We start from the raw sequence: 26,801 nt of genomic DNA, 5'->3' as shown, positions 1-26,801 counted from the left end.
AGAAAATTAGTCTTATACACATAATAACGAAAGTTGCAAGAAATGTAGAAAAAGCATTTTACTAGGATTTATTCCGGAAACAAGTACCTTGATGTTGCCCATAGCCATACATTTGTCCTTTTGGTCTTCATGTAGATCTTTCCTTGTAGTCTGAGCCTTCTGGCATGCCATTTTGGAAATGTCCTTCGCTGACATTTCAGAAATAGCATTAAGCACATCATCAGTCTTCTCCAATAGTTTTCAGTGAAGCAATCAATGTCAAATGCTAGTCCCATGACAGTCCTGACTACCACCATTGAATGCCAGACATGCATTACATGTGTAAATTTTAACAATAGGAGGTAAGCAAAATGTTGTCTTTGAGTGTCTCTTCTAAATGAGGTTATTAAAGCTGTCATTCAGGTTTTGTATTCCACTGTGTGTGCATTTCTTTAATAAATGGTAATTAATCGATTGAACTTTCTCATGGTGAGAAATTAGAAGCAGCGATCTGTTTTACTTGGTAAAAACTTTCTAAAGCCAATATCGCATCAATCTTTCTTTATTTACAGACCTTATATGCCGTCTAAGGTGGACGTTCACTGGTTAGAACATTAAAGTTAACAGGTGTGCTACTGTGCTTTTTATTGTGTACTGGGTTTTATAATGTAACAGTCATCTGTGAGTGCTACATATATCAACACAGCCATGGCCACAAGGTGTTGTTTGATATTATGTATTTTACTTATGACAGACCTTTATATAGTGTGATACATTTTATCCACATGGGACTTTGGCGCGAGGTCCAACTCAAAATAAACATATTTTAGAACATATATTTTTAAAGACCTGAAGATGACAGCAAAGTATGTCGATATGGTTGTTTGTAAATAAAGAAATATTTATGCAGCCTTGACTTTCGAAAGTTTTTAGCTGGTAAATCTGCTCGCAACCTTATATACTCTACAGATGACTTCTCTGACGGTAGCAAATTATGAAATATCGCAAACATGGGCACAGTCATGTAGAAAATAGGGCATGGGACTGTGCACTTGTTGAAACGAGATGACAATTAGACAATTCCTCACGCGAATTAAACTCTCTCTCTCTCTCTCTCTCTCTCTCTCTCTCTCTCTATATATATATATATATATATATATATATTCGCATGAGGAATTGTCTAATTGTCATCTCGTTTCAACAAGTGCACTTATATATATATATATATATATATATATATATATATATATATATATATATATATATATATATATATATATAGAGAGAGAGAGAGAGAGAGAGAGAGAGAGAGAGAGAGAGAGTGAGAGAGAGAGAGATAAAAACACTTTTTTAAGGAGAAATCAATCTAAAACTGGACTATATATATATCTATATATATCTATATATCAATATATATATATCTATATATCAATATATATATATCTATATATCAATATATATATATATATATATGTATTGACCAGTTTTATGTTATACTGATTTCTCCTGAAAAAAAGTGTTTTTATCTGCTCTAAACAAAGCAAAAGTTTGTGTATGTATACATGTGATGTCTGTTCTTTAGGACATGTCTCAAAGAACAGACACAATTTTGATCTAGCAGTCACTATGAGTTAAGCTACAAAGGAGTCACAGACATTGGCTGCTTAAATCAATGGGGGAAGTTGAAAATATGTGATGGCTCAGGATCTGAACCTGGACATTCTGCATATAAAGGAGAGGCTGTCACCACTAACCCATCTAGACAAAGTGGTCATCGCAGTTGCATGAACTATCCCAGCACGCCTCCCATCATATCTTCACCAGGCTCGAACTCTTACAGGAATCGGCGAAACGCTGCGAGTAAAGTGGATAATGGGCAAGGGGCACTACACAAGTAGAGTACTGATGAGAGTTTGGATCTGATGGGAGGCGTTTTAGGGTAATCTGTGCAGTCCTGACCACCACTGTGGCCAGATTGCTTGCTGGTCAGAGCATCTGCCTAGTAAGCAGGAGACCTGGGTTCTAATCCCAGTCTGGCACAAGTTTTCAGCTTTCCCCATTGGTTTAAATCAATGCCCACTCTCAGTCAATATCTGTAATTCCTCTGTGTTTTTGTATCTATAGTTTTGTTACACACTGTGTAGAGGACAGAGCGAGCGGTGCCGGCGTACCTTCTCCTCTATGTCGGCCTTGCGGAAGGTAAGCAGCAGACTCTTGCAGTGCTCGGCGCGCAGGCGGTCTATGCTGCGCGCGTCGATGGCCCTCATCAGGTACTCGTTCACCTCATCCTCTGGGTCCTTCTCCTCCAGGCTCTCCCCGTAGCCCAGCCTGTGCAACGACAGAGAAGCAAACATATCACCCCACATTACCAGTTGTATTCCGTGCATCACGTGAAGAGGAGTCTTTGCGATTAGGAAAGCCTGTGATTTACTGTCAGTTTTGTCAAGCACTACTAGCTGTGACCCAAATCCAAACCTGATAGTTCTCTTACCATAAGACTAGTAGTAGTATTGCTGTGCCCCTGTAAAACATTGGAACAATGGAATTTATTTCCACGTCATTGCCTTAATCACTGACAGTGGTCATCTGTGGTAATGCCAAACTGTAATTCATTGTTGAACGCAACTTGGTGACATTCACAAGCAGTCCATGCATCCTGGTCACAGTATCATTCCCAGCTCAGCCATTTTTATTTTTGTTGTGTTGTTGAAAGCAGCCTACACTTGTGATGGAATTACTCTACTCCAGCTGCTGATAATCTTTTAAATGTCTATTTGACACTATGATTTATTTGACTATGTTTTATTATTTGACTATGGTTTATTATTTTTGAAAAAAGAGACAGCATTGGTCGTATATTTTTTTACTATCGCAAAATCGATTTTCTGTCACTGAGTGACCATCTTCATTGCTATATTGCATAACTTAAATTAGGATGAACTGTTGTCACTAAGCTTACGGCAATCACATAGACTGTATTTGATTGCCGTAAGCTTAGTGACAACAGTGCATCCTAATTTAAGTTATACAATATAGCACTGAAGATGGTCACTCAGTGACAGAAAATCGATTTTGCGATAGTAAAAAAATATATGACCAATGCTGTCTCTTTTTTTGAAGTATACCTGTTATCTGGTCGTAGTGCACAAGACAACATGGAGTCGCCAATCAATAAGTTTATTATTTTACTATGGTTTATTATTTTACTATGGTTTATTATTTTACTATGGTTTATTATTTTACTATGGTTTATTATTTGACTATGGTTTATTATTTGACTATGGTTTATTTGACACTATGGTTGTTATTTAACCAATGCTCTGGGGTAACACAAAATGTTGCACAGAGTCCATTAATTGTGCTTGGATAGAAGGTGCTGATGCAAATGGGATAACACAATGCTTGTTTGACATTATGGCAGTCCTTCATTGTGATGGTCATATGTGGTCAACCAGAATCTTGCTGTCAAGTATGCCTGCCCTCAATTTCCTATGCTGTTCTACATCAAGCCAACGTCACATCCAAATGTCATACGGCTCTGTATGTTGGATGAGTCAACCAGCTCGCCAAATACACACCAAAAATGAGGCCCCTTTGAAATTCGGTGAGGTGCTGATAACGCTGTCTCATATGAGTATGTGGCATCTCTGTATCCTTCACAGTGATAACTCAACATCTGATGATGTTGTCGTCCACTATGCATCCTACCAGTCTTTGTAATAACACTGAATACAAACACCACTAATATACTCTGGTGGACATTCTACCAGTCTCAGGAACTGTACTTCTACCCATGTAAATATACATAACCTGATAGTGTAAATGAATGGATTTCCATTGTCGTGCAGTGCTGTCCTTGGGTGCTTCACTTTTTCTGTTCGACAGTGTACAATTAAAGAATTTAGTTTACTCCACTGACACACTGTTACCCACAGCCAGTGTGCCTAGTATGTCCAAGAAATGTTAATACTCCTTCCACAAGTGCTAAGTGAAATAGGTACAAAAATCTGAAGCACATTTTTATCTAAGAATTGATACCAAACTCGACACAAACATATAAACACACATTGATAACACATATTACATGGAACTGCATAACATGTATGTTTAGAAAGCTTAGTTACACAATCTACATTACTGTGATGAAGTAAAGCACAAATTACATAACAGCCACGCTTTTTCCTATTATTACCTATATATATATATATATATATATATATATATATATATATATATATATATATATATATATATATATATATATATATATGTTATACTACGGAATTCTACAATGGAGCAGGAGGAGTTGGCCACCAGAAGCTACTCCTGGCATATTTTAAACTGAATTATTACAGATGATTATTTATGCTTCTGGCAGTTATAGAATTTATATTTATCAACTGTAGTTGCATTGAGTATTGTCTTCATGCATAAGTAATACTTCAAAGCCATAAGACCGAATAGCCAGTTGACTCCATATCGTAAATAATTCGTACTGCACACTTTTGGAGGTGAATAAGAATAGCCTGGCTCGATGAGTTACTCCTAGACAGTGTGTTTCAAAAATACTTTTACAAACTTTGGGGACAGCTTCCTTACACCAAAAGAAGGAAAAAAGTTCATGCAAACATATGTCTGAAAATACTTCGTTTTTGGGTTATTAATGAAAGATTATCTTGAACGAATTTCCGGTACAAACCAACAACTTCACCTGTCTATGCACTCATTTGATGCATTGTATCCTAGTTCATGCTGTATCACAGGGAGCTTTGTTTACATTCGTTATCCACCTGTCGTCAACTTGTCCATTATGAACATGTACTACAGGTAATGTGTTAGTTGATAGTCCTCCATTCAAACATGGTAGCGTATTCATTTCTTGAGCAGGCAGACATATTTTTTTGTATACAGCTGTGCGAATGGTAATGAAAACGAGGTTGCACGGCTGTACCAGACGACGTTGGTCATCCACCCTTTGTTGCTATGTATTGTCATATTGAGCAGACGGGAACTGTAGCACCACAGACTCTTCATTGTGGAACACCATATGTTGCTCATAAAGCAGCACATTCTATGGGCTGTTGAGGAAGAGCCAGTGGCTCTAAAATGTGGTAAAGGCTCTAAAATGTGGTAGATCACCAAGTTCAGCATGGATGATATGTGCAGAGTTTTATGACTGCCGGTCGGGGGAGAACTTTCGGCTATGGCTCGTTGCACAAACTGCCAATCCATTGTTTGTTTCTTCAGTTTTATTTACGGAAAACACAACGTTTGGAAGAGATGAAATAAAAAGTCAACACATATAGACCGATCACAGTTTAAGACGCATGGCCTGGAATTGTAGATGACTGCCTGGTAAGGCCATACGTTCTCCTAGCACATCTCACAGACGCTGCCTAGAGGAACATTATTCAGAACACCCTCATCTAGAATCACATGTACCCCTGCAAATAATAAGAATTATTTGGTTTAAGCATGATGCAGCTCCAGCACATTTTCGGCTCAGTGGTGGAGGTGCACTGGCTGGTATCTACCATAACAGATGGACAGGTAGTGGAGGACCAGTTTCATGGTCTGCACATTCTCTTGATCTCCAAGCTTTGGGTAATTAACTCTGGGAGCCACTGTAAACAATTTATCTATGCAGAAGACCACCGGGATCCAAAAACTCTTCATCTATTAGTCACGGAAGCCTGCGAAACGACTGGAAACATTCAGGAAGTTTTTGAAAGTTTGCGGCAGTCCCTGATTCGTCGAATCCGTGTGTGTCAAGAAGCAAGAAGAGGATAATTCTGCAATTCACAATTAAATGCTTGGCAGAAGATTTATCGAACAACCTTGAAGCTAACTCTCTACTGTTGCACTCTAGAAGAGCGCACAGAGAAAACAAACGCTTAAACCTTTGCATGCGAGCTCTGATTCTCTTATTTCGGGTATTTATCAGGTATTTATCATAGGTCTATGCGCTGAAGAGGTCTTGTCATCTAAATTGTATACATTTATTAATAACCCTGACAAACAAACCTTTTGGAAGAAATAGAACTGGCGACAAAATTTCGGCTGGAAGCAAAATTCTTAGAAACACAAATAGGCAAAATAGAGCGAGTAAATAAATTCAAGTATTTAGGGGAAACTACACAACAGAATGGACCAGAAAAATATGCAGTAGATGTAAGAGTTAACAAAATGGAGATAGCATTTGGTTTGACATGAATATTTACCACAAGAATCCATACTTGCAATAACAAAACTAAAACACTACACCACAGTGGTACGACCAGAATTTTTGTATGGATGTGAATCCTTAGGAATGAACTATAAGCTGGACTCATTAGAAGTACTTAAAAAAAAAAAAAAAAGAAAAATGATGAGTGCAACACAAACTACTGATATTTATCTTTTCTACTAGCGGCCCTTCTACTGTTTTTGTTTGTTTGCAGTTACCATTATTGTACGTATGTACTGCCTTTCATGCTAAAACACTGTTTATTCTGGTTACCGAAACATGTTTCGGCACATCTGTGCCGTCACAAGTGGGTTTTGTCTATTGAAAACAGTAAAAAGCGGACATGTCTTAGGTTGTAACTAATCTAACAAAGTGACGCCTGAAGAGTTTTTTTCTTTCTCGCTGTGACTTTACATCACGTGGTTTTGCAGGCTGCACTGATCTGCAAACCAAGCGATGTAAATGTGAACATCATAAGCGAGTTAACACATTACTTGATTTTTTAAAAAAACCTGATTTTGGTGTGGCAAAATGCTTTCTGTATATAGTTGTTATAAGTCACGTTTTTCTGCCACTGATCCTTCTTTTGCGTCCTGGGGACACAGCGCACACATTGTAATGTACTTTGTGTAGTTTCGGTTTTACAGACGACTTTTCGCTTCCCAAAACGCGGTGAGCAGTATGTTGTCGTTTGTCAGAACCTGAACACATTGTAAAAGAACAAGAAAGACAGAGTACACCAAATTTCAATGCTAACTTAACAAGGGAATTAGTTGCTGCAGAAATAACATAGGCAACCAGGACACACAAATCCACCATAATATCTGATGACAAAACACGAAAGGAAATCACAGCCAACAAACTAATACCAAAACTGAAACAAAACTATGCCATTTTAACCAGGGAAGACAAGGTAAACATTACTGTATAAACGTTGGCTTCTGAGACCATTGTCACAGTCAATAAGAACAACACAACATACAAACAGCGACCGCATGCAACACGCAACAGTGCAACAGCACACATTCAAAACGAAATGGCACACACTAATCTCTAATAACGAAATTGTCCGCAGAATAGGTAAAATTTGAAAGTAACAGCGACCTCAAGCAGGACAGGACAGACAACACAGAAAAAACTCTGAACACAGAAGACACCGACAGATAAATTCAACGGATCAGCAAAATATATAAAAGTAAACAAAATTCAAATTCGGCGCCAAATTCTCGTGGGAACAAATGAACGCCGTTGGGGTTAAGAAACACAACAACATAGTGCTCACCATGTTTTGCGAACTGAAAGGGTGTTTGTAAGACCGAAATTACACAAAGTTCATTACTATGTGTGCGCTGTGACCTGAGGACGCAAAAGGAGAAGAATCAGTCATAACAAAACGTGAATTATAACAGATATATAGACAAAACATTTTTCCGCACCAAAAAACGTTTCTTTAACAAAAAGGGATGTGTTAACTCGCTGATAAAGTTCACATTTACATCGTTTGGTTTGCACATGACAAGCTATTAGTGCATGACAGAATACAGATGTCGCTGTAAAACCATATGATGTAAAAATACGGTAAGAACAAATACGAACAAAAACTGTCTTCAGCAGTAACTTTTTTATATGTTACAGCCTGAAATTTTGCAGCTTTCAGTAAACAAAACCGATGATGGCACAGGGGTAATAAAACATGCTTGAGTACGAAGAAGCAGCTGAGTTTTTGTATAAAAGGCGGAACCTATATACAGACTACAGATGACTGAAAAAGGAGAGGTAACGAGGAGATCTGCTAAATTATAGGGAAAACGTCAAATGTACAGGCTAAAAGAAGATTAATCTTTTTTTGGACAGCTTTACCGAATGAATGGGAGTAGTCTGAAGAAGCAAATATGCCTTTATTTCTGGAAGAAGAAATCGACAACAGCATGGATTACAAAAGTGAGTAAAGATCTAGAATGAAACAACATCAAAAAGCCTGAAATAACAGTTTGTAGTCTATTCAAGAGTAAAATATTAAATTTAGAAGGCTTTCAGTGAAGAAGAAATAAGAAATCAGGAACAACATGGGCAGAAGAAAGGGAAAGACAACATTGGGAGAAGATGACGGAGGACTGGAAAAATAGACAACAACATGGACAGAACGGGAATTGAAGATGTTACATGACGCTAGTTGGCCAGTACGAAAAAAAGTACTTGAAAACAAACGATTTACAAACATATGTTTACATTAAAAGTTGTACTTGTCTTGTTGTAAGGAACCTACACCCATATTTTGTAGAAGTATTTCTGAAACACCTTATATACACACCCTGTATATCACTTTGCAATTCCTAAATATGTATAGGAAGTGGATATGCGTCGTACACCCCTTCTCTCCCTCCCTCTCTCCATCTCCTCATCCACCCACTATTTCTTAATGCCACCTCATCGCCGCCTTCCCTCACTCTACATCCACTTTCCCCTTACCCCTCCCTATGCATCAGTTCTCCATTTCCACACCCATGCCTCTCCCTCTCAACACCACTTCAATCTCCATCTGCCTGTCCATCTACTGTCCCTCCCCCCCCCCCCACTCTCTACTCATCTCCTCCTTCCGCACTCGACGTCCATTTTCTCCTCCACCATTTCTGTGCATCGCCTGTTCCTCCTCTCTCTGCTCTTAAGTCCTGTTTATTGTTCTTGAAAACTCATATTCCCTCATATCAATAACCACATGCACTACAAATGTAGCTAAAGTTAGCTGCTTCGTTAATATTGGGCTCTGCGTTCTTCAATAAAGGTTTTGATCCATCTGTATTCTAAAAAGCTGGACACTACTTCTCATACTTCATTGTTTGTGTACACTGCTAGTATTTCTATAGGAAATGCATACGAGTTAATGAATAGCTGCATATAGCAATTGAATATAATAATTTTTATGACAAGCTATTCACCCTGAGCCACTTTATGGGACTTTTTAAAAATATTTTTTTATTTCAGAATCATGTTTCATTACTGTAAATACAAAATCTGCTGAAGCGATTGTTTCTCTCGCGATTATAGAAAATGTGAGTACGAGGGGCCTCTAGCATCACGATCAGGAGACTATGAATGAGAGACTAAGAGGACAGCTGTATTCCAATGCATGTCTCGCTTATAGCGTCTGATACTGCATGTCTAATTTATGGTTTGCTGAATGTAAAATGGGCTTTGTCGTATTTCAGGTCTTCTACTAAAAAGAAAGGCATAGACCTTCAAAATGGTAACCATGTTATTGAAGCTAACGAAATATTCTGGGAGGAAGTGTTCGGAAGGGATTAAGTAACGTTAATCAGCATCGTTACGCGGTTGAAATCAAAAGTAAGTAGTGCGAATCTGTTTTTTAATTGTTTAATATGTTTCTTTTTAAACTGTGTAATGTGAGAATGTCATAGACTCTAAGACAAAAAAGAATGGCGCACCACCGAGGAATTACCCAAATGGCATGAATATCAGTAGTATGATGTACATGTACAGAAAAAAATGAGTACAATTTCAGAAAAATTGAATAATTAATTGAATAGAAAGGATTTCACAGATTGAGCAAGTCAATAATTGGGTTGATCCACCTGTGGCCCTTATGTCAGTAGTTATTCGGCTTGGCATAGATTGATGGAGTTGTTACACATCCTCCGGGGGGATATGGTACCAGATCAGCAAGAACGAAGACAAGGAGTGTGGGCGGGCATTATCTTGTTGAAATACACTCCTGGAAATTGAAATAAGAACACCGTGAATTCATTGTCCCAGGAAGGGGAAACTTTATTGACACATTCCTGGGGTCAGATACATAACATGATCACACTGACAGAACCACAGGCACATAGACACAGGCAACAGAGCATGCACAATGTCGGCACTAGTACAGTGTATATCCACCTTTCGCAGCAATGCACGCTGCTATTCTCCCATGGAGACGATCGTAGAGATGCTGGATGTAGTCCTGTGGAACGGCTTGCCATGCCATTTCCACCTGGCGCCTCAGTTGGACCAGCGTTCGTGCTGGACGTGCAGACCACGTGAGACGACGCTTCATCCAGTCCCAAACATGCTCAATGGGGGACAGATCCGGAGATCTTGCTGGCCAGGGAAGTTGACTTACACCTTCTAGAGCACGTTGGATGGCACGGGATACATGCGGACGTGCATTGTCCTGTTGGAACAGCAAGTTCCCTTGCCGGTCTAGGAATGGTAGAACGATGGGTTCGATGACGGTTTGGATGTACCGTGCACTATTCAGTGTCCCCTCGACGATCACCAGTGGTGTACGGCCAGTGTAGGAGATCGCTCCCCACACCATGATGCCGGGTGTTGGCCCTGTGTGCCTCGGTCGTATGCAGTCCTGATTGTGGCGCTCACCTGCACGGCGCCAAACACGCATACGACCATCATTGGCACCGAGGCAGAAGCGACTCTCATCGCTGAAGACGACACGTCTCCATTCGTCCCTCCATTCACGCCTGTCGCGACACCACTGGAGGCGGGCTGCACGATGTTGGGGCGTGAGCGGAAGACGGCCTAACGGTGTGCGGGACCGTAGCCCAGCTTCATGGAGACGGTTGCGAATGGTCCTCGCCGATACCCAAGGAGCAACAGTGTCCCTAATTTGCTGGGAAGTGGCGGTGCGGTCCCCTACGGCACTGCGTAGGATCCTACGGTCTTGGCGTGCATCCGTGCGTCGCTGCGGTCCGGTCCCAGGTCGACGGGCACGTGCACCTTCCGCCGACCACTGGCGACAACATCGATGTACTGTGGAGACCTCACGCCCCACGTGTTGAGCAATTCGGCGGTACGTCCACCCGGCCTCGCGCATGCCCACTATACGCCCTCGCTCAAAGTCCGTCAACTGCACATACGGTTCACGTCCACGCTGTCGCGGCATGCTACCAGTGTTAAAGACTGCGATGGAGCTCCGTATGCCACGGCAAACTGGCTGACACTGACGGCGGCGGTGCACAAATGCTGCGCAGCTAGCGCCATTCGACGGCCAACACCGCGGTTCCTGGTGTGTCCGCTGTGCCGTGCGTGTGATCATTGCTTGTACAGCCCTCTCGCAGTGTCCGGAGCAAGCATGGTGGGTCTGACACACCGGTGTCAATGTGTTCTTTTTTCCATTTCCAGGAGTGTATTAGCCCAGGATGGTTTGTCCCATGAGGCACAAATGAACGGGGCATAGAATATCGACGAAGTACGGCTGTGGTGTAATGATGCCACAGATGACAGCCTAAAGGGGTGGCACACCAGAGCAACAATCCCTGTTGTCACACTCTATGGCGAGCAACACTCAGGTTGGTATCCTACTGCTGTTCAGGACCTCTCCAGACATGAACTCGCTGGCCGTCGAGGGTCGTTTCGAGGTGGGACATCACTGAAGACAGTTCTACTGCAGCAATGAGACTCCAGGCTGAAGACGTGTCTGGAGACGCTCCGGGCAGCACCTGACTGTCGCCCGCCATACTGCCTCACAACCAGGAGTGATAGTCTGCGGTGCCATTTCTTTCAGGGCGTGACCCTTTTGATTGTCACTTGCAGAACCCTTACAGCACGGCGGTACATCGACCGTACTCTATGCCATGTTTTGTTGCCTTCATGGAAAGCTATCTAGGCATTTAATTTCAGTATGATAATGCCCTAGAGCGGATGGCGAGAGTTTCTACTGCTGTTCTTCGTTCTTCTCAAACGCTACCTTGCCAGCAAGGTCGCATGTCTCCCAAAATGAGAACAGTTGGAGCATTACGGGCAGGGCCCTTCTACCACCTTGTGGTTCTGACGATCTAGCGTGCCATTTGAACAGGACCTGGAATGACATCTCTCAGGGGAACAGCCAATAACTCTATCACTGAATACCAAGCCGAAGAACTGATTGCATAAGAGCCAGAGGTGGACCAACTCTTTACTGACTAGGTCAATTTGTGACGCTCTTTCTCCTGAATAAATCATCGATCCTGAATAAATCACCCAGTTAATCTCAAATTGCAATCATTTGTTTTTCTGTACATGTACATCGCATATTTTTAGCTTAGAATGCAGGTGTGATGCTAATAAGTGGCACACCCAATATCTCGTTTTTTTTTTCAGATACGCTGTGACAGAAATGTGATGCAAAGTGAATGTCAGTGTAAAGCAGGCCAATAGGGACGATGTAAACATATTTCCGTATTGTGCTGCTTCGCTGCAAAAAGCACACACAATCTAATAAATGTGTAGCAATGGATCACCATGTCTTAATAAACGAGAGAAGTTTGAGAGGGTAAAGACGTCGAGAGCACCTTTTCTGACATATTACGAGAAGAATGTGGAAGTAAAGCTACGGTTGTACCCAACTGTATTGTGAAACAGTTGTTAATAGATTCTGTTGAATAAAATGAATATAATATCTTCATTCATAATTGTCCTGTCTCGTAGTTGTTTCATCCGCTGCAACCATCATTCGACATAATTTTGATGCTATGTGCAATCCTGGTACATATGCTAGGCTGTCAGGTTCTCTTGTGGGCACACCATTTACTAAATGACGACTAGAAACGCGACAATGTTTTGAAGAAATCAGTTGCTTACGATCAGCTGTATTCCTCTTCAGTGCCGCGGTCCAAGCAGTCCACTTAGTCGTGGGTTGCTTTTCATTTGGAAAAGAGAACAGCTTCGTTACTGCATGTGAAGTTAAAACCAAACACAGAAGAATTGTAATTATCCTTCCTATAGCCTGAAGCTCTAATTTCAGTCTTCTTTACACTAGAACGCTGCTTTGTGCGTAGTCATTTACCCATTGAAGATTGTTGCAACACTGTCTGCTAGACTTTAGTACTTACAGTGTGCAAGTCTCCCTGTAGACACGTATAATTAAACAAAGTAATGATTTCTGATCATCAAAGCAAACTCACCATCAACCTTCTGTTGTCTTCAGTACTGTTGACAACACAATGGGAACCGCTTGCGGTATGTTGTTTTTCAAATCAAATCATTAGGTACGAAGGTCGTTCAATAATTAAAGAGACAAATTCGTCTGCAGAAAAAAGCGTTTATTTTTACAAAACAATACTTTTTCTACTTTTCGTCATAATCCATTTGAACATTTATCCAGTTGTTCCAATGGACTACAAACTTTTTTTATTCCGGCTGCAAAAACTCTTTATCTTGATGTTTGAACCAATTTTCCACAAACTTTATCACGTACTCGTTGTCCTGGAACCTCGTCCCAAGTAATGCCTCCTTCAGAGCACCAAACAAATCAAAATCACTAGGTGCTAAATTAGGGCTGTAAGGGGGATGAGGCACTACTTTCCAGCCCATTTTGTCGATGGTTTCACGGGTTTCGGTGAGCAATATGAGGACGTGGGTTCTCTTGCTGGAGAACCACACCTCTCCACTGAGATCCTCGACGTTTCTCTTTCATGGCTGGCTTCACCTTAATTAAAAGCGAATCCGAGTGGTACTGGTTGTGCATTGTACGATACTATTCGAGATAATCACAAAAAGACTGACTTTCGGCATCCCAAAACACCGTCGACATGACCTTTCCTGCTAATGCCTGGCTTTTGAATGTTTTCTTGACAGGTGAGTTGGTGAGCTTCCGCTCCATGCTTTGTCTTTTTTAATCTGCCTCATAATATGAACCCAAGTTTCATTAGAAGTTAAAATTTTGTTGAGGAAGTGCTCACTCTCAATCTTGTTTCTTTGTGTAGCCGTGTCAACTCCTTTGGGACACATCTTGTACATGTTTTGCGGCACTTCAGCTTGTTACAGATAATGTTATGAACTATACCAGTACTAACTTGAACCTTATCAACTATCATTTCCACTGTCACACGGTGGCTGGCACGAATAATGTCATCAATTCGACTTTCAAGAGTTGTTGTTGTTGTTGTGATCCTCAGTCCTGAGACTGGTTTGATGCAGCTCTCCATGCTACTCTATCCTGTGCAAGTTTCTTCATCTCCCAGTACCTACTGCAACCTACATCCTTCTGAATCTGCTTAGTGTATTCATCTCTTGGTCTCCCCCTACGATTTTTACCCTCCACGCTGCCCTCCAACACTAAATTGGTGATCCCTTGATGCCTCAGAACATGTCCTACCAGCCGATCCCTTCTTCTGGTCAAGTTGTGCCACAAACTTCTCTTCTCCCCAATCCTATTCAATACTTCTTCATTAGTTATGTGATCTACCCATCTAATCTTCAGCATTCTTCTGTAGCACCACATTTCGAAAGCTTCTATTCTCTTCTTGTCCAAACTATTTATCGTCCATGTTTCACTTCCATACATGGCTACACTCCATACAAATACTTTCAGAAATGACTTCCTGACACTTAAATCTATACTTGATGTTAACAAATTTCTCTTCTTCAGAAACGCTTTCCTTGCCATTGCCAGTCTACATTTTATATCCTCTCTACTTCGACCATCATCAGTTATTTTGCTCCCCAAATAGCAAAACTCCTTTACTACTTTAAGTGTCTCATTTCCTAATCTAATACCCTCAACATCACCCGACTTAATTCGACTACATTCCATTATCCTCGTTTTGCTTTTGTTGATGTTCATCTTATATCCTCCTTTCAAGAACTTTCAAGAGAGGGACTTGAAACTGCAACACATCGATCAGAACGGTGTTCGTCAGTCATTGAGTCGCGACCATTTTTGAACTGCTCTACCCACTTGTAAAAATTTGCACGCTTCTTACAACCTTCACCATAAACTTTAGACATTCTACACTTTATATTCACTGGTTTCTCGCCTTCAGCAAGTGAAAAACGAATGACAGTACGTCGTCAACTAATGTGGACGTTTCAAGAGGACTCGCCATCATCAAAAGTATTTTCGAGGTTATGAACAAAACAATGTTGATACATCAGCGTCGGCCGGAGTGGCCGTGCGGTTCTAGGCGCTACAGTCTGGAGCCTAGCGAACGCTACGGTCGCAGGTTCGAATCCTGCCTCGGGCATGGATGTGTGTGATGTCCTTAGGTTCGTTAGGCTTAATTAGTTCTAAGTTCTAGGCAACTGATCACCTCAGACGTTAAGTCGCATATTGCTCAGAGCCATTTTTTTGATACATCAGCTGATCAGGGCCCATCCCAGTGATGCCAACTTAAAGCCGTAAAAGTACCAAACTTGTCCTGCTGACAGTTTTTTCCCGATCAGTTTGTCTCTTTAATTATTGAATGACCCTTGTAGATAGTTACTCCGCAGATTTTATAGATACTGTAATAATTTTTGTGTCATCTTTTTACATACTAACGGTGTAAAGATAAACCTCTGGTTAGCGCATACCCGTTACAGCATTGTGGAATGATCTCATGTGATTGTATCGTAATAACATAAAAAATAAAAGACCGTATCTAATCGCTTAATCTACAAAGACAGTTTGGTTTGGAACATTGTTCCTGAGAAACAGCGGTCAAAATTTAGAATAAAACCTTTTGATTATTATAAAACTGAATATTGTAAAATGTTAGAAATTAAAACTGAATAATCAGGTGACTGGTTTTGATAGTGTTCGATCATCATCAGACCAATAAAACTATGCAAGAGGAGTAATACAAAGTTCCAGCGGACAAGACTTAAGTATAAATGCAAATAATGTAACTAATGTAACTAATTTAAATTACACAATTAAAACTCTGTGAGAATGGTAATTCATTGTTTCAAAGGAGAAGACTGAGGTATAAATGCAAAGAATAAAACTAATGTAAATTATTTAATTTAGTTACATTATTTTTATTTGTATCTATTCCTTGTCCTCCGAAACTTTGTGTTACTCTTCCCAAAGAGTTTTAATGGTCTGATCATGATAGTACCACTTCGCAACCATTATTATTAAATTTCAATTATTATTAAATTATTAAATTATTAAATTTCAAATTTTAACAAGTTAAATGCTATTCTAGATTGTTTTTGTTTAAATTTTTTTCTCGAAAAACAGTGTCTCCTCTTATTACGAGAAACTCGGTTAGCCTCGTGTCACTATAGTTAACACCTGTTAACCTGATTCTGGTTAATTTAACTGAGAACGTTAGGACTAACGCTCCGCTATTACGAGATTCCATGCGTGTTTGAGACTTACAGGGATTGCCTCAGTTGGTAGACCTTATTGTGTGTACTTACTTTGAGTACTTGCCGGACTGTGACCCGTGTCCCATCATCCGCATCTCCTTCGACACGCTGCCGTTCATCGAGAACGTGTGGTTCGGCCGTTTTACCTGAAACACGAAATCCGTTCATTCAGGATTACAATTTACATATTTCCAATTCATACGTTGTCATGAAGTGCATAAAAACACACTTTCTTGAATTAAAGAACAGCCAAATAAAAACAATTACTATAACAACCACAATAAAACCAGCATCTCCAAGGATCCAAACCTCAGATGTGCACTTGAGGCCAATCACATTACATCAAGTGTTACTTATGACCGACCACCGTTGCTGTGAAAGAATGCTTCAGCATGTCTCGTGATCTTACTTGCAAACGTTCAAAAACCTTAGGGCTATTCTGAATGCATTGACAACCATCAATAATGGGTTCCCGGTGTTCACTGACAATATCAACAGGGTTGAAATACACCAAAGCCTTTAAATATCCCCACAAAAAAAAAAAAAATCCAACAGGTTTCAAGTCTTGGGAACCTGCGTGCCCATGGTATGGGCAAACCATGACCAACACACTTGTTGTCTACGATTTTTGCTATATATTGCCAAACAGTGATAGGAAAGTGTGCTAGTACACCATCATGCATGGGCCACATATGGTATGCATCCCTTCACCGTAAAGGACATCATCCAAAGCGTAGCCATAGACCAGAGTTCTCCCTGGAGTGTCGAGTAGCAGCATCAAGGTTATCACGAGACTAGTAAACTCAAAATTTAAAATAAACGATTGATTAAAAGAAAAATTTGGAATAGGAATTAAAGTTCAGGAAGAAGGTATAAAAACTTGAAGGTTGCTGACGACATTGTAATTCTCTACTAGACAGTGTAGGACATGGAAGAAGAGTTGAACGTTTCAGAAATTGTTTTGGAAGGAGGATGAAATCGAAAAAAGCAAATCAGGGATAGTGAAATGTAGTCGAATTAAATCAGGTCACGCTGAGGGGATTAGATTAGGAAACAAGACACTTAAAGTAGTAGATAAGTTTTGCTATTAGGCAGTAAAATAACTGATGATGGTCGAAGTAGAGAGGATATAAAAATATGCGCTGGTAATGGCAATAAAAGCGTGAAGAAGACAAATTTGTCAACGTTGAACACAGATTTAAGGGTCAGGAAGTCTTTGCTGAAAGTGTTTGGCTCACAAAATAATTTCATTGTTGTTCTGAAGAAGATTCCATTACTGGAATCGAAACCTAGGTAAACGAGTAAAATTACCTTGCAACTGAAGGCTGAAAACATTGTTTATTTGATGAATAAAAGTGATAAACAGGTTAGACAAGAAGAGAACAGAAGCTTTCGAAATGTAGTGATACAAAAGGATGCTGAAAATTAGATGAGTTGATCATGTAACTAATGAGAAGGTACTGAACACAATTGGGAGATAACAAACTTGTGTAACAGCTTGAGTAGAAGATGGAATCGGTTGATTCGTCACATTCTGAGGCATCAAGGGACCGCCAATTTAGTACTGGATTGAAGTGTGGGGAATAAAAATCATAGAGGGGGACAAAGAGATGAATATATTAAGCAGATTCAGAAGGAGGTAGGTTGCAGTAGTTATTCAGATAAGAAGAGGCTTGCACAGGATGGAGCAGCATGGAAAGCTGCATCAATCGAGTGTTCCAATTGGAGACCAAAACAACAGCAAAACAAATGAAATACTTGCATTATCTCGTGGGTATATAAATTAAGAAAATCTTCTTGGGCTTCCAGCCACGTCAGGTGACTATAATCCCATGAGCTTTCAACAGAGCTCTCCCCGGCCTTTCTCAAGTGGTAAATCATAGCTGTGTAGCCGTGGCCTCCCCGTTATATAGCGAAGCAGCTGGCTGTGATTTCACTGGACCCCTCTTTGCCCTGGGTCCATCGCGCCTGCTTCAGCTACAGCTATCTTTTTTCGTTTTCTACAAATAGTGGGCAAATCCGAAGAAAAAAATGCTCCTTAAGAATGAATTATGACTGCAGACTTAAAACCAACATTAGTGAAAATGGTGTTCCTTTTTAACACGCTATGAATATCGCTTGGACGCTTTTCATGCTTCAGTTTAGTGGTGGAAAGTTCCTTTTTATTCCTGAAAAAAATGCAATTTTGGACTTGTCCAGTTTTGATAAGCCACTCATGTATCCCGGTGAATGTACATGCAAATGTATACCATTGTACGAGATACACATCAGGAGATGTGGCGTCATAAACATTGAGATGGGTGACAAACTAGTTTTCTTAAAACGGAGGTGTTTTCTACATGCGAATTTGATTCCTTTACGAATTGGTGGGGGGAGAGGTGGAGGGGAGAGGTGGAGGAGAAGTTTCTAGTATTCTCCAAGCGACACGTCTGCGATGAAATTGAAGAAACAGATTGATTCTTCGATGTTTTCAATGCAAATTCTAATAATAATTTCATTACGACTTGGAACAATGTTCGGTTAGGGTAGTTTCAATTCTCTTTGAATAACGGGACTGCTTACTGCAGTATCTTTCATTTGTGAACGTGATCACCTTTCAAACGGTAGTACAGGGTGTTTAAAAAATGACCGGTATATTTGAAACGGCAATAAAAACTAAACGAGCAGCGATAGAAATACACCGTTTGTTGCAATATGCTTGGGACAACAGTACATTTTCAGGCAGACATACTTTCGAAATTACAGTAGTTACAATTTTCAACAACAGATGGCGCTGCGGTCTGGGAAACTCTATAGTACAATAATTTCCACACATCCACCATGCGTAGCAATAATATGGCGTAGTCTCTGAATGAAATTACCCGAAACCTTTGACAACGTGTCTGGCGGAATGGCTTCACATGCCGATGAGATGTACTGCTTCAGCTGTTCACTTGTTTCTGGATTCTGGCGGTACACCTGGTCTTTCAGGTGTCCCCACAGAAAGAAGTCACAGGGGTTCATGTCTGGCGAATAGGGAGGCCAATCCACGCCGCCTCCTGTATGTTTCGGATAGCCCAAAGCAATCACACGATCATCGAAATATTCATTCAGGAAATTAAAGACGTCGGCCGTGCGATGTGGCCGGGCACCATCTTGCATAAACCACGAGGTGTTCGCAGTGTCGTCTAAGGCAGTTTGTACCGCCACAAATTCACGAAGAATGTCCAGATAGCGTGATGCAGTAATCGTTTCGGATCTGAAAAATGGGCCAATGATTCCTTTGGAAGAAATGGCGGCCCAGACCAGTACTTTTTGAGGATGCAGGGACGATGGGACTGCAACATGGGGCTTTTCGGTTCCCCATATGCGCCAGTTCTGTTTATTGACGAAGCCGTCCAGGTAAAAATAAGCTTCGTCAGTAAACCAAATGCTGCCCACATGCATATCGCCGTCATCAGTCCTGTGCACTATATCGTTAGCGAATGTCTCTCGTGCAGCAATGGTAGCGGCGCTGAGGGGTTGCCGCGTTTGAATTTTGTACGGATAGAGGTGTAAACTCTGGCGCACGAGACGATACGTGGACGTAGGCGTCATTTGGACCGCAGCTGCAACACGGCGAACGGAAACCCGAGGCCGCTGTCGGATCACCTGCTGCACTAGCTGCGCGTTGCCCTCTGTGGTTGCTGTATGCGGTCACCCTACCTTTCCAGCACGTTCATCCGTCACGTTCCCAGTCCGCTGAAATTTTTCAAACAGATCCTTTATTGTATCGCTTTTCGGTCCTTTGGTTACATTAAACCTCCGTTGAAAACTTCGTCTTGTTGCAACAACACTGTTCTAGGCGGTGGAATTCCAACACCAGAAAAATCCTCTGTTCTAAGGAATAAACCATGTTGTCTACAGCACAATTGCACGTTGTGAACAGCACACGCTTACAGCAGAAAGACGACGTACAGAATGGCGCACCCACAGACTGCGTTGTCTTCTATATCTTTCACATCACTTGCAGCGCCATCTGTTGTTGAAAATTGTAACTACTGTAATTTCGAAAGTTTGTCCGCCTGAATATGTACTGTTGTCCCAAGCATATTGCAACAAACGGTGTATTTCTATCGCTGCTCGTTTAGTTTTTATTGCCGTTTCAAATATACCGGTCATTTTTGAAACACCCTGTATGTTAGAATAGTGTCTTTATCTGTGAACGCATTTTAATTCTTTTCTTTACTATTGTTGTCATTTTGAGCACCAGACTGATCCATGAGGGACTGGGTGGAAGGTTCGGATACGTCCGTTCACGTCACATAGAAGCAGAACTTCCCGGTGTGTTGTGTTCCGTTGCGATATTTCACTGGAACTTGACAGCGAAAACTATTGCAGTCTTGTCGCACAACCTTCTCCTGAGGATACGAGAGTTGTCACAATTTTTTTTCTGTCAGTTTGTGTACATAATGTACTGACGTACACTGAAAAGCCAGACAAACGTATAGGCATGCGTATTAACATACAGAGATATGTAAAAAGGCGGAATACGGTGCTGCAGTCAGCAGCACGTATGTTACTGCTGATACAATGGCAGGTCATCAAGATTTAACTGAGTTTGAACGCCGTGTTTAGTCAGTGCACCAGCGATGGGACACAGAATCTCCGAGGTAGCGATGAACTCGCGATTTTCCTGTACCACCATTTCACGAGTGTACCATGAATATTAGGAATCCAGAAAAACATCAGATCTCCGACATCGCTGCGACCGAAAATAGACCCTGCAAGAACAGGGTCAACGACGACTGAAGAGAATCTTTCAGCGTGACAGAAGTGCAGCCTTTCCGAAAATTGCTACAGAGTCCAATGCTGGGCCATCAACAAGTGTCAGCGTGGGAACCATTCTACGAAACGTCATCGATATGGGATTTCGGAGCCGAAGGCCCCGTCAACACCGACATTGTACTGTTGATGACTGGAAACATATTCCCTAGTCGGACGAGTCTCGTTTCAAACTATATCGAGCAGGTGGACGTGTCCGCGTATGGAGACAACCTCATGAGTCCTTGGACCCTGCATGTCAGCAAGGGACTGTTCAAGCTGGTGGAGGCTCTGAAACGGTGTGGGGCGTGTACAGTTGGAGAGATATGGGACCCCTGACACGTCTAGATAGACACAGGCGACACATACGTAAGCATCCTGTCTGATCACTTGCATCCGTTCATGGCCGTTGTGCGTATTGATGGACTTGGGCAATTCCAGTAGGACATTGCGACACCCCACACGTCCACAGTTGCTACAGAGTGTCTCCAGGAAAACTCTTCTGACTTTAAACACTTCCGCTGGCTACCATACTTCCCAGACATGAACATTATTGAGCATATCTGGGATGCCTTGCAACGTGTTGTTCAAAAGAGATCTCCACCCCGTCTTCCTCTACCAGTTTGTGGACAGTCCTGACGGCTTAATGGTGTCAGTTCCCTCCAGCACTGCTTCAGACATTAGTTGAGTCTATGCCATGTGTTGCAGCACTTCTACGTGCTTGCAAGGGCCCTACATGATATTAGGCAGTTTCTTTGGTTCTTCAGTGTACTTTCCCCTGTGTAGTCGGAGTTTCTGAGGCGGGTTTGTGTCGTGGTGCTCGCTGCAGGGATAGCATGTCCAAAGTCTAGTCATGGAAAAAACTTTCACCACCAGAATCGGACCAGTAAGTGGACGAGAACTGGTAGCGTAAAATCCAACATAATGAGATTTTGTGCCAATATCCTGGATTACCTGTCGGACTTTTTCGTAGTGCCTCATTAAGTGGGGCCAGGTGAAACTGTTGACGGTGATCGGTACATAGGGTGAAGCTGTAGTACATTGAGAATGGCCTTAGTCATCCTGGATGGGGCATACGGACTGCTGTTTTTCACCATGCGTACTGTTTTGTAACGGTGAATGAAGTAAATGTGTTCGAGATTTAATTTCAAATGACGAAACTTGGTACTTTTAATCTTATAAATGTTATTTTAAAATATTAAAACTAGGAGAATTGAAATGTTGTACTGAATTTTGTTCTCATTCAGAAGATAAATTGGCTGATTGCTAACATTGGAGCATGCTTTAAGGACACATATTGCGTGTGATTTCTTATGACACTTTCTACTATCAGAGTTATTTTACGAATATTCATTTAGGCGCTACAGTATTTCAAAGGCTTCACTACATTATATTCCTTTGTGCGGCACGTATCTCGCCAACAGTCCAAACAGAATTGTGGATCAGTATCACGATCATCAACTACTCCTTATCAACTGAAATTGCTGTTTTCTTAATCCAGGACAATGAAACCACCTCTACCATTGAAATTTGCTTTGTCAAAACTATGTAGCGATCCGTGGGCCAACAATGCTGCAGGTGAAAGGCGAAAGCAGTATGTGGTTCCGCACTTACAAGGGGAAGGTCGCCGACAGGGACAGCCGATTCTGCTCATGTTTTGCAAGTCTTGCAAGTCGCTTGTGTACAATCAACAATGGAAGGAGCTAAGATATGGTTCAGCACTCCCAGGTTTTTAGAAAACTGCTCCTAAATTACACTGAAAAGCCAAAGAAACAGGTACACTTGCATAATATCGTGTAGGGCCCCCGTGAGGATGCAGAAGTGCCGACACAACGACGTGGCGACTAATGTCTGAAGCAAGGCTGGGCAGGAATTGACACCATGAATCCTGCAGGACTGTGCATAAATCCGTAAGTACAAGGGGGTGGAGATCTCTTCTGAACAGCACGTTGAAAAGAATCCCAGATATGCTCAATAACATTCATGTCTGGGTAGTTTGGTGACCATCAGAAGTGTTTAAACTCAGAAGAGTGTTGTTGGGGCCACTTTGTAGCAATTCTGGAAGTGTGAGATGTCCCATTGTCCTGCTGGAATTGCCCAAGTGCGTCGGAATGCCCAATGGACATGAATGGATGCAGATGATCAGACAGGATGCTTACGAATCTGTCTCTGCCAGAGTCGTATATAGACGCATCAGTAGTCCCATATCACTCCTACTGCACACGCCCCACACCATTTCAGAGCCACCATCAGCTTGAACAGTCCCCTGCTAACATGCATGGTCCATGGATTCATGTGGTTGTCTCCACACATCTACACGTCCATCCGCTTGATAGAATTTGAAACGAAACTCGTCTGACCAGGCAACATGTTTCCAGTCATCAACAGTCGAATGCCGTTGTTGACGGGGCAGGACGAGGAGTAAACCTTTATGCCCTTAAGTCATCAATGGTTCACGAGTGAGGCTTTGGCTCCGACACCCCATAGCGGTATTGTTTCGTTGAATAGTTTGCTTGGTGACACTTGTTGACTGCCCAGCATTGAAATCGGCAGCAATCTACGGAAGGGTAGCACTTCTGTCACACTGAGCGGTTCTCTTCAGTCGTCGTTGGTCCCGTTCTTGCAATATGTTTTTCCGGCCGCAGCGACGTCGGAGATTTGATGTTTTGCCGGATTCCTGATATTCACGGTTCACTTGCGAAATGGTCGTACGGGAAAAACCCCACTTCATCGCTACCTCGGAGATGCTGTGTCCCGTCATTCGTGCGCTATAACACCACGTTCACACTCACTTAAATCTTGATAGTCTGCCTTTGTAGCAGCAGTAACTAATCAAACAACTGCGCCAGGCACCTGTTGTCTTATACAGGCGTTGCGGATCGCCGTGCCGTCTTCTGCCTGTTTTGTCTGGTGCACTTGTTATATCGGTTACTGCTACCACAATGGCAGATTATAAAATGTAAGTGAGTTTCAACGTGGTGTCACAGTCGGTGCAGGAGCGATGGGACACAGAATCTCCGACGTAGCGATGAAGTGGGGATTTTTCCGTTACAACCATTTCACGAGTGTACCGTGAATATCAGGAATCTGGTAAAACATCAAATCTCCGACGCCGGCCGGTGTGGCCGAGTGGTTCTAGGTGCTTCAGTCTGCAACTGCGCGACCGCTACTGTCGCAGGTTCGAATTCTGACTCGGGAATGGATGTATGTGATGTCTTTAGGTTAGTTAGGTTTAAGTAGTTCTAAGTTCCAGGGGATTGATGGCCTCCGATGTTAAGTCCCATAGTGCTCAGAGACATTTGAACGAAATCTCCGACTTCGCTGCGCCCGGAAAAATATCCTGCAAGAACAGGTCCAACAACGACCTAAGAGGATCTTTAAACGTGACGAAAGTGTATTCTTTCTGCAAATTGCTGCAGACTTCAATGCTGGGCCATCAACAACTGTCAGCATGCGAAGCGCTCAAGGAAACATCATCGATACGGGCTTTTGGAGCCAGAGGCCCATCAACACCGACATTGCAATGCTGATGAGTGGAAACATGTTACCCAGTCAGACGAGTCTCGTTTTACATTGTATCTAGGGTATGGAGTTGTCGGGCTATGGAGACAACCTCATGAATCCATGGATCCTGCATGTCAGCAAGGGACTGTTCGAGCTAGTGGAGGCTCTGTAATGGTGTGGGGTGTGTGCGTTTGGAGTGTTATGGAACCCCTGATACGTCTAGATACGACTCTGACAGGTGACACGTATATAAGCATCCTCTCTGTTCACCTGCATCCATTCATGTCAGTTGTGCATCCCGACCGACTTGGGCAATTCGAGGAGGACAATGCGGCACGTCACAACTCCAGAATTGCTACAGATTGGCTCCACGAACACTCTGAGTTTAAACACTTCTGCTGATCGCCAAACTCACCAGATACGAACATCGTTGAGCATAACTGGGATGCCTTGCAACGTGCTGTTCGATAGAGATCTCAGCCACCTCGTACTCTTACGGACGTATGGACAGTGCTGCTGGATTCATGGTCTCAGTTCCCTTCAGCACTACTTCTGACAGTAGTCACGTCCATTCCATGTCGTGTTGAGGCCCTTCTGCGTGCACGTGGTGGCCCTACATGATATTAGGCACGTGTACCAGTTTCTTTGGCTCTTTAATGTATGATGGTGCGAAATACTAAGTTTTCAATTACCAATAACTCCTGTCAGTTTTGAGTCAATTGCGCATCAAGTGTTTCAGGGGCGGTTTTCTCAAAAACTAGATAGGAGAGGCGTGAGGGCGGGTGTTGAGCGAAAATATGTTAGGGTCTTTCATTTACGTTCTACACAGGTGACTTGCCAAGTAAGCGCCGAATCGGTTGCTCACGCCTTGTGGCGTTTCCGTCGTGAGCAGAAATATAGAAAATAATTTTTTGGGATGTACATAGTTCAATATTCGATAATTGCGTGGCAGGACACAGCATAGACTCTTCCGTGTGCGGTCTACACGGCTACCAATAGATGTCAGGAGGCCCAATGTTAGGTATGAATTTTTACGGACAACACGAGCAGGACGCTGGCGCTGTCTGCCGCCTGGAGTCCTACTCGGGTTCCGTCCAATAAGTTCCAACCCTTTAAGAGGGCATGACAGACATATCTCGAAATCTATTTGACATAAATCCAAGGTGAGTGAGGGTGAGAAATTTTCTTGTCCAGTGTGATTGTGCATTGATCAGCCAGAGCATTGTGACCATCGACCCACTGCCGATGTAAACCCGTCCAGGTGGTAGCAGCGTCACCCTGCGAGGAGTGACTACACGTCAGTGACACGTACGGTGCGTGTAGTACCAGTGAGCGTGCTGTCCCTGCGTAGAATGAGGAAGGCACGTGATCTACCTGAGTCTGACCGAGGACCGATTGTGTTGGCCCGGAGGCTCAGCACGAACATTTCGGAAACAGCATGACTTGTCGGGTGTTCGAGGAATGCTGTGCTGAGTGTCTTCAACACGTGGGAGTGCCGAAGTGAACCCTCGTCCAAATGTCATGCGGTTGGGTGCCCACCCCACATTACAGCTGTTGGACGCTGTAGGTTGGGCAGACTAATAAAACAGGACAGGCGGCGAACTATGGCGGAACTGATATCACACTTTAATGCTGGACAGGGTACTAGTGTGTCTGAAGACATAGTACACCGAACACTATTAAAGATGGGCCTCCACAGCCAACGACCCCTGAGTGTATGTCTGTGTTAACATCACGACATCGGTAACTACGACTGAAATGGGCACACAGCCAGCAGCAGTGGACGTTCACGCAGTGACAGAGCGTGGCGCAGTCTGACTAATTGCGATACCTTCTTCATAATGCCGAAGTGAGGGCGCGAATCGGTCGTCTCCCAGGGGAACACCTACTCAACACCTGTACTACAGTACAGAGACAAGTTGGCGGCCGCTCCATTATGCTCTGGAGAACATTCACGTGGGTATCCATGAGTCCAGTGGAGGTCGTACAAGGCGCAACGACGGCCAAAGAGTGAGCCATGGTAAAAACTGCCTGTTTTGAAGAGCGCGCCGCAGCGCGTTATGTAAAGCAGTCGCCCTCCGTTTCTGGCGGCGGCGCCGTTGTGGCAATCGCAGCTTTGGTGTCTCCCTCTGGTGGGAAAGGGGAAAGGTTGCCTGTTCACGTGCATTTAAGGGGCGCTATGAGCTCGCTAGGCGGCGAGTGGGGTCAGTTGGTCAGCCGGGTCAATGTGGGGCAG

The 26,801-nt window shown here is 42.6% G+C and overlaps 1 protein-coding gene across 1 annotated transcript in view; it reads right to left on the bottom strand.

Moving 5' to 3' along the window:
- The window catches only part of LOC126108294 (adenylate cyclase type 5-like), a 693,279-nt gene that overhangs the window by 225,722 nt on the left and 440,756 nt on the right, over nucleotides 1-26,801 (bottom strand). The window contains exons 7-8 of the mRNA XM_049913517.1: nucleotides 16,331-16,425; nucleotides 2,151-2,307 (exon numbers count right to left, since the gene is read on the bottom strand). Coding sequence (XP_049769474.1) covers nucleotides 2,151-2,307; nucleotides 16,331-16,425 — 252 coding nt within the window. The remainder of the gene's footprint in view (nucleotides 1-2,150; nucleotides 2,308-16,330; nucleotides 16,426-26,801) is intronic.

This window comes from Schistocerca cancellata, chromosome 11, assembly GCF_023864275.1.
Source record: "Schistocerca cancellata isolate TAMUIC-IGC-003103 chromosome 11, iqSchCanc2.1, whole genome shotgun sequence".
NCBI lineage: Eukaryota > Metazoa > Arthropoda > Insecta > Orthoptera > Acrididae > Schistocerca > Schistocerca cancellata.
The sequence above is the reverse complement of the archived record's forward strand: the minus strand, read 5'-3'. Positions and strand labels throughout refer to the sequence as shown.